This window comes from Ranitomeya imitator, chromosome 3 (genome assembly GCF_032444005.1).
Source record: "Ranitomeya imitator isolate aRanImi1 chromosome 3, aRanImi1.pri, whole genome shotgun sequence".
Lineage (NCBI taxonomy): Eukaryota > Metazoa > Chordata > Amphibia > Anura > Dendrobatidae > Ranitomeya > Ranitomeya imitator.
In genome coordinates, this window is record NC_091284.1 from 87,715,648 (window position 1) to 87,730,244 (window position 14,597).

Consider the following 14,597-nt stretch of genomic DNA (forward strand, 5'->3'; position numbering starts at 1 on the left):
TTTGTCCTGAGTGCGCTGATACCCCATATGTGGGGGGGAACCACTGTTTGGGCGCATGGGAGGGCTCGGAAGGGAAGGAGCTCCATTTGGAATGAGGACTTAGATGGAATGGTCTGCAGGTGTCACATTGCATTTGCAGAGCCCCTAATGTACCTAAACAGTAGAAACCTCCCACAAGTGACACCATTTTGGAAACTAGACCCCCTAAGGAACTCATCTAGATGTGTTGTGATAGCTTTGAACCCCCAAGTGTTTCACTACAGTTTGTAACGCAGAGCCGTGAAAATTAAAAAAAAAAATCTTTCCCCCCAAAATTATTTTTTAGCCCCCAGTTTTGTATTTTCCCGAGGGTAAGAGGAGAAATTCGACCCCAAAAGTTGTTGTCCAATTTGTCCTGAGTACGCTGATACCCCGTATGTTGGGGGAAACCAACGTTTGAGCGCATGGCAGAGCTCGGAAGGGAAGGAGCGCCATTTGGAATGCAGACTTAGATGGAATGGTCTGCAGACGTCACATTGCATTTGCAGAACCCCTAATGTACCTAAACAGTAGAAACCCCCCACAAGTGACCCCATATTGGAAACTAGACCCCCCAGGGAACTAATCTAGATGTGTTGTGAGAACTTTGAACCCCCAAGTGTTTCACTACAGTTTATAACGCAGAGCCGTGAAAATAAAAAATCTTTTTTTTCCCACAAAAAATATGTTTTAGCCCCGAGTTTTGTATTTTCCCAAGGGTAGCAGGAGAAATTGGACCCCAAAAGTTGTTGTCCTATTTGTCCTGAGTACGCTGATACCCCATATGTTGGGGTAAACCCCTGCTTGGGCACACGGGAGAGCTCGGAAGGGAAGAAGCACTGTTTTACTTTTTCAACGCAGAATTGGCTGGAATTGAGATCAGACGCCATGTCGCGTTTGGAGAGCCCCTGATGTGCCTAAACAGTGGAAACCCCCCAATTATAACTGAAACCCTAATCCAAACACATCCCTAACCCTAATCCCAACAGTAACCCTAACCACACCTCTAACCCTGACACACCCCTAACCCTAATCCCAACCCTATTCCCAACCGTAAATGTAATCTAAACCCTAACTGTAACTTTAGCCCCAACCCAAACTGTAGCCCTAGCCCTAACCCTAGCCCTAACCCTAACCCTAGCCCTAGCCCTAACCCTAGCCCTAACCCTAGCCCTAACCCTAGCCCTAACCCTAACCCTAGCCCTAACCCTAGCCCTAACCTTAGCCCTAACCCTAGCCCTAACCCTAGCCCTAACCCTAACCCTAGCCCTAGCCCTAACCCTAGCCCTAACCCTAGCCCTAGCCCTAGCCCTAACCCTAGCCCTAACCCTAGCCCTAACCCTAGCCCTAACTCTAACCCTAGCCCTAATGGGAAAATGGAAATAAATACATTTTTTTAATTTTTCCCTAACTAAGGGGGTGATGAAGGGGGGTTTGATTTACTTTTATAGCGGGTTTTTTAGCGGATTTTTATGATTGGCAGCCGTCACACACTGAAAGACGCTTTTTATTGCAAAAAATATTTTTTGCGTTACCACATTTTGAGAGCTATAATTTTTCTATATTCTGGTCCACAGAGTCATGTGAGGTCTTGGTTTTTGCGGGACGAGTTGATGTTTTTATTGGTAACATTTTCGGGCACGTGACATTTTTTGATCGCTTTTTATTCCGATTTTTGTGAGGCAGAATGACCAAAAACCAGCTATTCATGAATTTCTTTTGGGGGAGGCGTTTATACCGTTCCGCGTTTGGTAAAATTGATGAAGCAGTTTTATTCTTCGGGTCAGTACGATTACAGCGACACCTCATTTATATCATTTTTTTATGTTTTGGCGCTTTTATACGATAAAAACTATTTTATAGAAAAAATAATTATTTTTGCATCGCTTTATTCTCAGGACTATAACTTTTTTATTTTTTTGCTGATGATGCTGTATGGCGGCTCGTTTTTTGCGGGACAAGATGACGTTTTCAGCGGTACCATGGTTAGTTATATCTGTCTTTTTGATCGCGTGTTATTCCACTTTTTGTTCGGCGGTATGATTATCAAGCGTTGTTTTTTGCCTCGTTTTTTTTTTTTTTTTCTTACGGTGTTTACTGAAGGGGTTAACTAGTGGGCCAGTTTTATAGGTCGGGCCGTTACGGACGCGGCGATACTAAATATGTGTACTTTTATTGTTTTGTTTTTTTTATTTAGATAAAGAAATGTATTTATGGGAATAATATTTTTATTTTTTTTTTCATTATTTTGGAATATTTTTTTTTATTTTTTTTTACACATTTGAAATTTTTTTTTTTACTTTTTTACTTTGTCCCAGGGGGGGACATCACAGATCAGTGATCTGACAGTTTGCACAGCACTCTGTCAGATCACTGATCTGATAGGAGTGCAGGCTGCTTCACAGTGCCTGCTCTGAGCAGGCTCTGTGAAGCCACCTCCCTCCCTGCAGGACCCGGATCCGCGGCCATCTTGGATCCGGGGCTGGAGGGAGCAGGGAGGGAGGTGAGACCCTCGCAGCAACGCGATCACATCGCGTTGCTGCGGGGGGCTCAGGGAAGCCCGCAGGGAGCCCCCTCCCTGCGCGGTGCTTCCCTGTACCGCCGGCACATCGCGATCATCTTTGATCGCGGTGTGCCGGGGGTTAATGTGCCGGGGGCGGTCCGTAACCGCTCCTGGCACATAGTGCCGGATGTCAGCTGCGATAAACAGCTGACACCCGGCCGCGATCGGCGGCGCTCCCCCCGTGAGCGCTGCCGATCGCACATGACGTACTATTGCGTCCTTGGGAAGTAAAGCCCACCCCACATGGACGCAATAGTACGTCTAATGGCAGAAAGGGGTTAAACATGAGTGTCTGAATAAAGGGTCTGAATACTTATAACCATGTGATATTTCAGTTTTTCTTTTTTATTAAATTTGCAAAAATTTCTACATTTCTTTTTTTTTTTACAGCCAAGATAAGGTGCAGAGTGCACATTAATGTGAAAAAATGAACTTATTTGAATTTAGCAAGTGTCTGCAATGAAACAAAGAGTGAAAAATTTAAAGGGGTCTGAATACTTTCCGTATGCACTGTACAGTTGTGGCCAAAAGTATTGACACCCCTGCAATTTTGTCAGATAACACTCAGTTTCTTCCTGAAAATGATTGCAAACACAAATTCTTTGTTATTATTATCTTCATTTAATTTGTCTTAAATGAAAAAACACAAAAAGAATTGTCCTAAAGCCAAATTGGATATAATTCCACACCAAACATAAAAAAGGGGGTGGACAAAAGTATTAGCACTGTTCGAAAAATCATGTGATGCTTCTCTAATTTGTGTAACTAACAGCACCTGTAACTTACCGGTGGCACCTAACAAGTGTTGGCAATAACTAAATCACACTTGCAGCCAGTTGACATGGATTAAAGTTGACTCAACTTCTGTCCTGTGTCCTTGTGTGTACCACATTGAGCATGGAGAAAAGAAAGAAGACCAAAGAACTGTCTGAGGACTTGAGAAACCAAATTGTGAGGAAGCGTGAGCAATCTCAAGGCTACAAGTCCATCTCCAAAGACCTGAATGTTCCTGTGTCTACCGTGTGCAGTGTCATCAAGAAGTTTAAATCCCATGGCACTGTGGCTAACCTCCCTAGATGTGGACGGAAAAGAAAAATTGACAAGAGATTTCAACGCAAGATTGTGCGGATGTTGGATAATAATAAATAATAATCTTTATTTTTATATAGTGCTAACATATTACGCAGCGCTTTACAGGTTGCATACATTATCATCGCTGTCCCCGTTGGGGCTCACAATCTAAATTCCCTATCAGTATGTTTTTGGAATGTGGGAGGAAATCGGAGTACCCGGAGGAAACCCACGCAAACACGGAGAGAACATACACAAACTCTTTGCAGATGTTGTCCTTGGTGGGGTTTGAACCCAGGACTCCAGCGCTGCAAGGCTAACCACTGCGCCACAGTGATGTTGGATAAAGAACCTCGACTAACATCCAAACAAGTTCAAGCTGCCCTGCAGTCCGAGGGTACATAAGTGTCAACCTGTACTATCCGTCGGCGTCTGAATGAAAAGGGACTGTATGGTAGGAGACCCAGGAAGACCTCACTTCTTACCCCGAGACATAAAAAAGCCAGGCTGGATTTTGCCAAAACTTACCTGAAAAAGCCTAAAACATTTTGGAAGAATGTTCTCTGGTCAGATGAGACAAAAGTAGAGCTTTTTGGGCAAAGGCATCAACATAGAGTTTACAGGAGAAAAAAAGAGGCATTCAAAGAAAAGAACACGGTCCCTACAGTCAAACATGACGGAGGTTCCCTGATGTTTTGGGGTTGCTTTGCTGCCTCTGGCACTGGACTGCTTGACCGTGTGCATGGCATTATTAAGTCTGAAGACTACCAACAAATTTTGCAGCATAATGTAGGGCCCAGGGTGAGAAAGCTGGGTCTCCCTCAGAGGTCATGGGTCTTCCAGCAGGACAATGACCCAAAACACACTTCAAAAAGCACTAGAAAATGGTTTGAGAGAAAGCACTGGAGACTTCTAAGGTGGCCAGCAATGAGTCCAGACCTGAATCCCATAGAACATCTGTGGAGAGATCTAAAAATGGCAGTTTGGAGAAGGCACCCTTCAAATATCAGGGACCTGGAGCAGTTTGCCAAAGAAGAATGGTCTAAAATTCCAGCAGAGTATTGTAAGAAACTCATTGATGGTTACCAGTAGCGGTTGGTCGCAGTTATTTTGGCTAAAGGTTGTGCAACTAAGTATTAGGCTGAGGGTGCCAATACTTTTGTCTGGCCCATTTTTGGAGTTTTGTGTGAAATGATCAATGTTTTGCTTTTTGCTTCATTCTCTTTTGTGTTTTTTCATTTAAGACAAATTAAATGAAGATAATAATACCAAGGAATTTGTGATTGCAATCATTTTCAGGAAGAAAGTGAGTATTATCTGACAGAATTGCAGGGGTGTCAATACTTTTGGCTACAACTCTATGTGACTGACATCTTTATATCTATCTATTCTATGTGTATATATTTGTTCTATCTATTCTATTTTGTCAGGTCAAGCTATGATTTTTCTGTACGTGGCAGATTAATTGCCGGCTTTTCCAAAGGACATGAGTGTGTAAAAATCGGACGGCACTTGCATGGTCCGAGTGCCGTGCGTTTTTTTTTTTTTGCACCCATTTACGGTAATTGCATTGGCAAGACTCATTAGGGATACGAGGAAAATTGCAGCGTGCTGCAATTTTTTTCTCAGTTTGATTTCAGCAGAGAAGGTGAGATGTAACTCATAACTTAACATTGGTCAGAGTACAATCTGATTTTTTATCGCACTGCACTTGTCCGTTTTCCTTGCAGATGAGTATGAGCCCAAATACTCAGCATTTTCCTGATTACATTTCTGTACTGCTTTAGTGCTTTACATCTTCAACTGGAGATTTCTTAGTTTACCCAATTTGTTCAAACTCTGCATCAGTGATAATCTGCTCAGCTTGTGCTAGGAAACGGTGAACATCCCACAGACTTCAACAAGCGTGCGCTGAAAACTATATTTGGGCTAAGCGGCCGTAAAAATTTGGATACAAATTCTGGCTTTAAGTTATTTTATGTGTTCTGGCCAATAAAATAACTGGCATAGAAACATAGTAAACAACAGCTGAGAATGTCTTGTCTGTATACTAATACACATGAAACATCAATTCTTAAGACTAAATAAAACAAGCTGGATGTTGCGGCCTCTGATGACCCGGGCTAAATAGGACTCAATATTGTGGCCATCAAAATACTTCACTTGTATGGATGCAGACTGAAATGACAACTTATACTAGTAGCATTGACAATTCATACGAAAATCTACTGGACTTAAAGGGAATTTGTCAGCAAAATTTCACACCCATAACTATATATATGGGCAAGAAGCTCAATCAAAGACAAGTACAGAAATAACTTTTACTTGGAGAGTCAATTCCTCCATTAAAGAGAAATCAGATTTTTAATTGATATGCAAATGAGGCAGTAGGTCTGAAACCTCTGTCACTCCAGCTCTATTTCTCTCCGAGAGCCGCCTCTTCCTGCTTGACTGAAAGCCTCTCTGCTTGACTGAAAGCCACTACGCTGTGTGACTTCAGACAAAGGAGCAGTCAGTCAAGTAGAAGGACGTGGCATTGACCTGGGAATAGAGCTGGAGTGACGGAGAATTCAGATCTACCATATGCATTGGCATATCAATTCAAACAATGACTTCTCAGTAACAAAGGAACAGACTGGCCATGTAAAGGTATGGCTGGACTTGCCTTTGAAAGAGCTACATGCACATGTAAATAGGATGGGGGGGGGGGTTAAGTGTTGCTAACTTATGTAACTTATACAACATGACATGGTTTTGTGTTGAAATACCTGGTCAATTTACTGCCCTTTTGTCTTAAAATATAATGTAAATATAGACTTAGTTGGCTACCCCTGGTGATTACTATTTTAATCAACAAAAGTTAGATTTTTCAAAATATAGTTTTGCAAATTATCCAGTTTGCACTCACCGCTAAAATCCACTACATCCTCACAACCTCCTGTACTTCGACTGAAAACATCAGATCTTACTAGTTATTGTAAAGTTTTACGACTGGGAATATAGGAGTGCTGACAGCAGCGATGCTCAACAGGGTAAGAGCCATCAGAGAGGAAGCATGCACCGCCTGAGGTTAGGGTCCGCAATCTGCACAGTTTGCACACTCTGCACTTTATATATATACTGTATCTATATATAATTGTCTAAGGTCCACTTCTGTCTGTTTGTCTGTCTATAACGGAAATCCCACGTTGCTGATTGGTCGCGGCCGGCTGGGGGCGACCAATCAGCGACAGGCACAGTCCAGCCGCGAATTGGCCCCTCCCTACTCCCCTCCAGTCAGTGCCCACATAGCGTTTTAGCAGTCCATTAACGCTGCCATTAACCCTGTAAGTGTGACCACTGACCAACTTTTTACTATTGATGCTGCCTATGCAGCATTAATAGTAAAAACATATAATGTTAAAAATAATAATTTAAAAAAAAAATCATTGTATTCTCACCTTCTGGCGTCCGCGCCAGCCTTTCCCGCTTCTCTCGACACTACGGTCTCAAGAATGCATTGCGGCAATGACGCCAGATGATGTAGCGGTCTCGCGAGACCGCTACATGATCACGGGTTATTGCCGCAAGGCCTTACTGGGAACGGAGTGTCGCGAGGAGCTTCGCTAAAGGCCTGGGCTGGATCTAGAGGCCGCCGGAAGGTGAGTTTATAACTATTTTTTATTTTAATTCTTTTTTCAACAGGGATATGGTGGCCACATTGCTATATACTACGTGCCCTGTGCTATATACTATGTGGGCTGTGCAATATACTACGTGGCTGTGCTATATACTACATAGCTGTGCTATATACTACGTGGCTGTGCTATATACTACGTGGCTGTGCAATATACTACGTGGCTGTGCAATATATTACGTGGCTGTGTTATATACTACGCAGCTGTGCTATATACTAAGTGGCTGTGCTATATACTACGTGGCTGTGCTACATACTATGTGGGCTGTGTTATATGCTACATGGGCTTAGACTCTTTCGCCCGGGGCCCTTAAAAACCTGGAGCTCGCCCTGGCTTCACTGATTGGTCGCGCCCAGCGGGCCGCAAACAATCAGCGACAGACGCAGTCCGGCCGTGAATTGGCGCGGGATTTGAACCACGCTTCGCTAATTGGTCGCGCCGGGCCGGCCGAATCCTGTGTATTCATTGCATTATTCTGAAATCTCCATAAATAAACCACATACATATCGCCAGGCCTCGAACAATCAGCAACGGGCACAGCGACGATGATGTCATAAAGGACGTAGAAATCCCACATTTCTGATTCAGCGATGGGCACAGTATCGACGTAGATGTCATAATGGTTGCCATGGCGACGATGATGTCATAAAGGTTGCCTCGACCAATCAGTGACGGGCACAGTCTGCCGCGAATTCTGGAATCATCATTGTCCATATACTACGGGGAGATGCATATTCTAGAATACCCGATGCGTTAGAATCGGGTCACAATCTAGTATATATATATTAGTCATGTTTTGAAAATATTTCAAGAACTTTTGATTACCTAATTATAATCTGTCAGCAAGTTTTACTATGTAATCTGAAAGCAGCATGATGTAGGGGCTGAGACCCTGATTCCAAGGATGTGTCACTTACTTGACAGATTGGTGCAGTTTTGCTAGAATCGGTGGTTTCTCTGCTGTAGATCTAGCAGTGCTCTGAATGAAGAGCGGTGTATAACCCCGCCCACACCACTAATTGGCAGCTTCTTGTGTACACTGTGGATTGTCAACAAAATGCCAAATAGTAGAACAAGATGCCGAATAGTAGTTGAGATGGAGTTACACAGATAAGCCTGACTGGCCTGCACATGAGACCTAGTCCTGTAGTGATAATCGCCTGCTGATAGAACACCGATTGCTTTGAAACTACAACACACAGCCTATTAAGTGACACATTGCTGTATTCAAGCTCTGTTGATCCATATTACGCTGTTTTCGCATTACATAAAAAACGGTTGACAGATTTCCTTTAAAAAAATGGTCTATGCTAGTGATAGGCCTCTTATAAATGCTGGTCACTATGGACCTGTTCGTTTTGCTAGCAAATAGCTATGTTTGTGAATGTTGGACTGTATCAATCATGTCCCTGAGATTATGTAAAGTTTTCATCAAACAGGTAGGTGGCATACCCAGCGAATTAGATTTAGCGTCAGATGGGTGCTAGTCCCTCTGGAAACAAGTCTTGATACAGTTGGGTCCTGGCTTTCCCTGTTTGGAGGAAGCCCACCCCGTACCCTGGATCTCCTTCACCTACATGTAGTTATTATAACTTACGGTATAGGTCTGATGAAGGGTTTTCACCTAAAATGTTATGTAATACTGTGATTACCGCGGGGTATCTCCAAGTGCCTTTCGGCGTGCAGTTCCGTCACTCTCTTTACTGTGTAAAGTTTTCAGTGACTTTGACATTTACAGCAGATTCATAAAAGGTTTTTAATACTATTCACTGTTTTAATATAAATTAATCAATTAGTGATTGGTCTGTGAAGACATAGCATTTCTTCTTAATTATGCCAGACGTAAATTGAGTAGACCCAGAATCATAAACTATTGTCTGAAGTATTGACTCTTGTTGTAGGACAAATATTGACCTTTTAACATTATGTCCTACAGTTTATTTTCTGCAATCTTTGAAAACAGTAATGCATGGCCACTGAACAATGGTGCTTGCTGATATGTTGATTACATGCATTGTCCATGCCAGTCAGTTTGTTGGCATTCCAAACATAGAAGGAAAAACTATGCAAATAGATTACATAATCGAACAATGCAAGTTGACCTCATTCACATCTCTCTCTGACCTCTGGATGTTGGTTGAAGGCCAGTTGTGAACTATAGAAAGAGACTTTTTCTCCTGGTCCGGGTGACTCTACAGGATATCAGCTTAGGGGACTATGGCCCCAGCTGGAAGAACACAGGACTGCTTCATTGACCATCACTGAAACCCCAGAGACATCTTAAAGGCGTTAGGTTATATGAGCCCTGGTCAATGCAGTCTTTCTAAAGACAGCTGGGCCAGCGGAAAAGAGCATCCACGGACCCCCGTGTCTCCACATTGTCTTTGGCACCAAAAATCATCAGGAATAAGGCCCCATCACTACAATACCTGACATGAGTCTGTTATATTGTTTGGCTCTATGTCAGTGCTTTTCACTGACGCTAAACACACGCACAGCATCCTTACAGTATGTCAGCAGCGGCCTCTTTGTTCTGCTAATCAGAGGGGGTCCGAGGGTCGGAATCCAACAAGCATTAGCTCCCCAGAACAGGTTATGGATGTTATATCCCTTGTATCAATCTTATTTCTTCAAATATTTTGGACTTGTGAAAGAAATTTAAATGATTGGTTACTCACCACCGGATTCTTTGTATTTGGGTCAAATTCTGTAGAGTTTGCGTCTATGCAAGAGAAAAAAAAATATTAAATTCAACAAAACTATACCCAATAAGATGCTCATTGTTTGTTTTATGTCTTAAGAAAGGGTTTCCCACAAATACGTTTCATCTTATGTCCACAGATGATAAATGTTAGTCAATTAGGAGCCCCACCTCTTAGACCACCACCAATAAAAAGGGCAACACAAAGACCCCAGCCCAGAGGTCATCCATGCTGCTGCTTCATTAGAAAAATAAATGGGAGCTACACAAAGAGCAGAAGGTTATTTAACAGGGTTATAGTATAGAAGCCATGATGACTGTTTGGAGCCATCTCTGGAAGTAATTTGCATGTTTTCTTTTGTTGGGTTGAATTTATAAATCATATGCAATAAGATCCTAATTAGCTCACACAACTGATTGCCATCCTTCCCTGTATGAGTGTGCATAATCAGAACGAGGTCAATAAGGACCGCCCACTGGACTCCAAAACACAGAATGAGGAGGAATCAAAATGAATAAAGCTATACTGAATCGTTTCCTACAAAACTAAATATGGATTTGGTCAACTCCTCTTATTCTTTAAAAGGGCTGCCCAACCGTGGGATGAAAGTCTGTAGTCATGCTACGTGACTGCAAATTTCTGAATCCTGTTGGTGTGCAATGTGCACGCTGTCAGAATTCTTCGGAGAGTAGGTGGTCACGTGACGGCAAGCATGCAACTTGCATACTGTACGGTCAGACACGGCCATTACACAGTACACAGCAAGGGCACACTTATAAGATTAGCACAGCACAGGAACATTTTTTGAACACATCTAATTGTGGAAATTATTATTATTCCAAGATCTATTTATTAAAATAAACTTTATTCATGAGAAAAAAAAACATTAACGCTTTTGAGTGCTGAGCAGTGTACTGAGCATTTTTTGAGTGAGAATTGGGGGTCTCAACTCTCAAGACACAGACTCACACCAATCTGCAGGACATGTAAGTTTGGGAAATTTATATATGTATATATAAACTATAAGGCCGGAGTCACACACAGCGAGATACGGCCGAGTCTCGCAGGTTAAAACCAAACTCTGGCACCGGCACTCCGGAGCGGAGCGTGCAGCTCCATGTATTGCTATGCAGCCGCAAGCTCCGCTCTGGAGTGCCGGTGCCAGAGTTTGGTTTTAACCTGCGAGACTCGGCCGTATCTCGCTGTGTGTGACTCCGGCCTTACTATGACAGTCAAAATGAGAAAACAAATAGAGAAAATCACTTTGTCTGATTTGGCAAGATGTATTTTGCAAATTATGGTGGAAAATAAGCATTTGGTCAACAAAAGTTCACCTCAATATTGTGTTATACACTGCTCAAAAAAAGGGAACACTTAACTCCTTCACGCCGCAGCCCTTTTTCGTTTTTGCCTTTTCGTTTTTGGCTCCCCTCCTTCCCAGAGCCATAACTTTTTTATTTTTCCGTCAATATGCTCATGTGAAGGCTTATTTTTTGCGGGAAGAGTTGTACTTTTGAACAACACCATTGGTTTTACCATGTCTTGTACTAGAAAACGAGAAAAAAATTCCAAGTGTGGTGAAATTGCAAAAAAAGTGCAATCCCACACTTGTTTTTTACTTGGATTTTTTGCTAGGTTCACTAAATGCTAAAAATGACTGGATATTATGGTTCTCCAGGTCATTACGAGTTCATAGACACCTAACATGTCTAGGTTATTTTTTATCTAAGTGGTGAAAAAAATTCAAAACTTTGCTAAAAAAAAAAACAAAAACGCAATTTTCTGATACCCGTAGCGTCTCCATTATTAGTGATCTGGGGTCGGGCGAGGGCTTATTTTTTGCGTGCCGAGCTGACATTTTTAATGATACCATTTTGATTCAGATAAGTTCTTTTGATCGCTTGTTATTGCATTTTAATGCAATGTTGCGGCGACCAAAAAAAACTTAATTCTGGCGTTTCTAGTTTTTTTGTCTCTACGCTGTTTAGCGATCAGGTTAATGCTTTTTTTTATTGATCGATTGGGCGATTCTGAACGCGACGATACCAAATATGTGTAGGTTTGATTTTTTTATTGTTTTATTTTGGATGGGACGAAAGGGGGGTGATTTCAACTTTCATTTTTTTTTTATATTTTTCATATTTTTAAAAACATTTTTTTCTAACTTTTGCCATGCTTCAATAGCCTCCATGGGAGGCTAGAAGATGGCACCACTCGATAGGCTCAGCTACACAGCAGCGATTATCAGATCTCTGCTATGTAGCTGAAATGAAGGCTTGCTATGAGCACCGACCACAGGGTGGCGCTCACAGCAGGCCAGCATCAGTAACCATAGAGGTCTCAAGGACCTCTATGGTTACCATCCTGATGCATCGTCGACCCCTGATCATGTGGCGATGCGCTAACTTCCGGCCGCGTGGCCTGAAGCGGTAGTTAAATGCCGCTGTCAGCGTTTGACAGCGGCATTTAACAGGTTAATAGCGGTGGGTGAATCGCGATTTCACCCGCCGCTATTGCACGCACATGTCAGCAGTACAAAAGAGCTGACATGTCGCGACTTTGATGTGCGCTCACCGCCGGAGCCCACATCAAAGGGGGAGACATGACATGCACCGTACTAGTGCGGGGCATGTCGTGAAGGGGTTAAACAACAGAATCTAACTCTAAGTAAATCAAACTTCTGTGAAATCAAACTGTCCACTTAAGAACAACACTGTTTGACAATCAATTTCACATGCTGTTGTGCAAATGGAATAGACAACAGATGGAAATTATTGGCAATTATCAAGACACACTCAAACGAGTGATTCTGCAGGTGGGGACCAGAGACCACATCTCAGTACTAATGCTTTCTGGCTGATGTTTTGGTCACTTTTGAATGTTGGTTGTGCTTTCACACTCGTGGTAGCATGAGACGGACTCTACAACCCACACAAGTGGCTCAGGTAGTGCAGCTCATCCAGGATGGCACATCAATGGGAGCTGTGGCAAGAAGGTTTGCTGTGTCTGTCAGCATAGTGTCCAGAGGCTGGAGGCGCTACCAGGAGACAGGCCAGTACACCAGGAGACGTGGAGGGGGCCGTTGGAGGGCAACAACCCAGCAGCAGGACTGCTACCTCAGCCTTTGTGCAAGGAGGAACAGGACAAGCACTACCAGAGCCCTGCAAAATGACCTCCAGCAGGCCACAAATGTGCATGTGTCTGCACAAACGGTTAGAAATCGAATCCATGAGGATGGTCTGATGCCCAACGTCCACAGATGAGGGTTGTGCTCACAGCCCAACACCATGCATGACTATTGGCATTTGCCACAGAACAACAGGATTGGCAAATTCGCCACTGTCGCCCTGTGCTCTTTACAGATGAAGGCAGTTTCACGCTGAGCACATGTGACAGATGTGACAGTCTGGAGACACCATGGAGAGCGATCTGCTGCCTGCAACATCCTGACCGGTTTGGCTGTGGATCAGTAATGGTGTGGGGTGGCATTTCTTTGGAGGGCCGCACAGCCCTCCCTGTGCTCGCCAGAGGTAGCCTGACTGCCATTAGGTACCAAAATTAGATCCTCAGACCCCTTGTGAGACCATATGCTGGTGTGGTTGGCCCTCGGTTCCTTCTAATGCAGGACAATGCCAGGCCTCATGTGGCTGGAGTGTGTCAGCAGTTCCTGCAAGATGAAGGCTTTGAAGCTATGGACTTCCCGCCCCAGACCTGAATCCGATTGAACACATCTAGGACATCATGCCTCGCACAATCCACCAACGTCACGTTGCACCACAGACTGTCCAGGAGTTGGTGGATGCTTTAGTCCAGGTCTGGGAGAAAATCCCTCAGGAGAGCATCCGCCGCCTCATCAGGAGCATGCCCAGGCATTGTAGGGAGGTCATACAGGCACATGGAGGCAACACACACACAAAAAACATCATTTCCTTGTCTTGAGGCATTTCCATTGAAGTTGGATCAGCCTGTAATTTGATTTTCCACTTTTGATTTTGAGTATCATACCAAATCCAGACCACCATGGGATATTCATTTTGATTTACATCAAATTGTTCTCGACACATTTCACTATGTAATGAATAAAGATTTGCAACTGAAATATTTCATTCAGTGATATCTAGGATGTGGTATTTTAGTGTTCCCTTTATTTTTTGAGCAGTGTAGATCCTTTGCTGGCAATGACAGAGGACAAACGTTTTCTGTAAGTCTTCACAAGGTTGCCACACACTGTTGTTGGTATGTTGGCCCATTCCTCCATGCAGATCTCCTCTAGAGCAGTGATGTTTTGGGCTTGTCACTGGGCAACACGGACTTTCAACTTCCTCCAAAGGTTTTCTATGTGGTTGAGATCTGAAGACTGGCTAGGCCACTCGAGGACCTTCATATGCTTCTTGCGAAGCCACTGCTTCTTTGCCCTGGCGGTGTGTTAGGGATCATAATCATGCTGAAAGACCCAACCCCATTTCATTCTCAATGCCCTTGCTGATGGAAGTAGGTTTGCACTCAAAATCTCACGATACATGGCCCCATTCATTCTTTCATGTACCCGGATCAGTCGTCCTGGCC

The 14,597-nt window shown here is 43.3% G+C and overlaps 1 protein-coding gene across 3 annotated transcripts in view; it reads right to left on the reverse strand.

The window, feature by feature from the left end:
• The window catches only part of CTPS2 (CTP synthase 2), a 307,360-nt gene that overhangs the window by 152,690 nt on the left and 140,073 nt on the right, over nucleotides 1-14,597 (reverse strand). For all 3 annotated transcript variants that reach the window (XR_011319771.1, XM_069761061.1, XM_069761060.1), the window contains one exon: nucleotides 10,008-10,051. Coding sequence is in view for 2 of the 3 variants with exons in the window: in XM_069761061.1 (XP_069617162.1) it covers nucleotides 10,008-10,051 (44 nt within the window). In the remaining variant the exon portion in view is untranslated. The remainder of the gene's footprint in view (nucleotides 1-10,007; nucleotides 10,052-14,597) is intronic.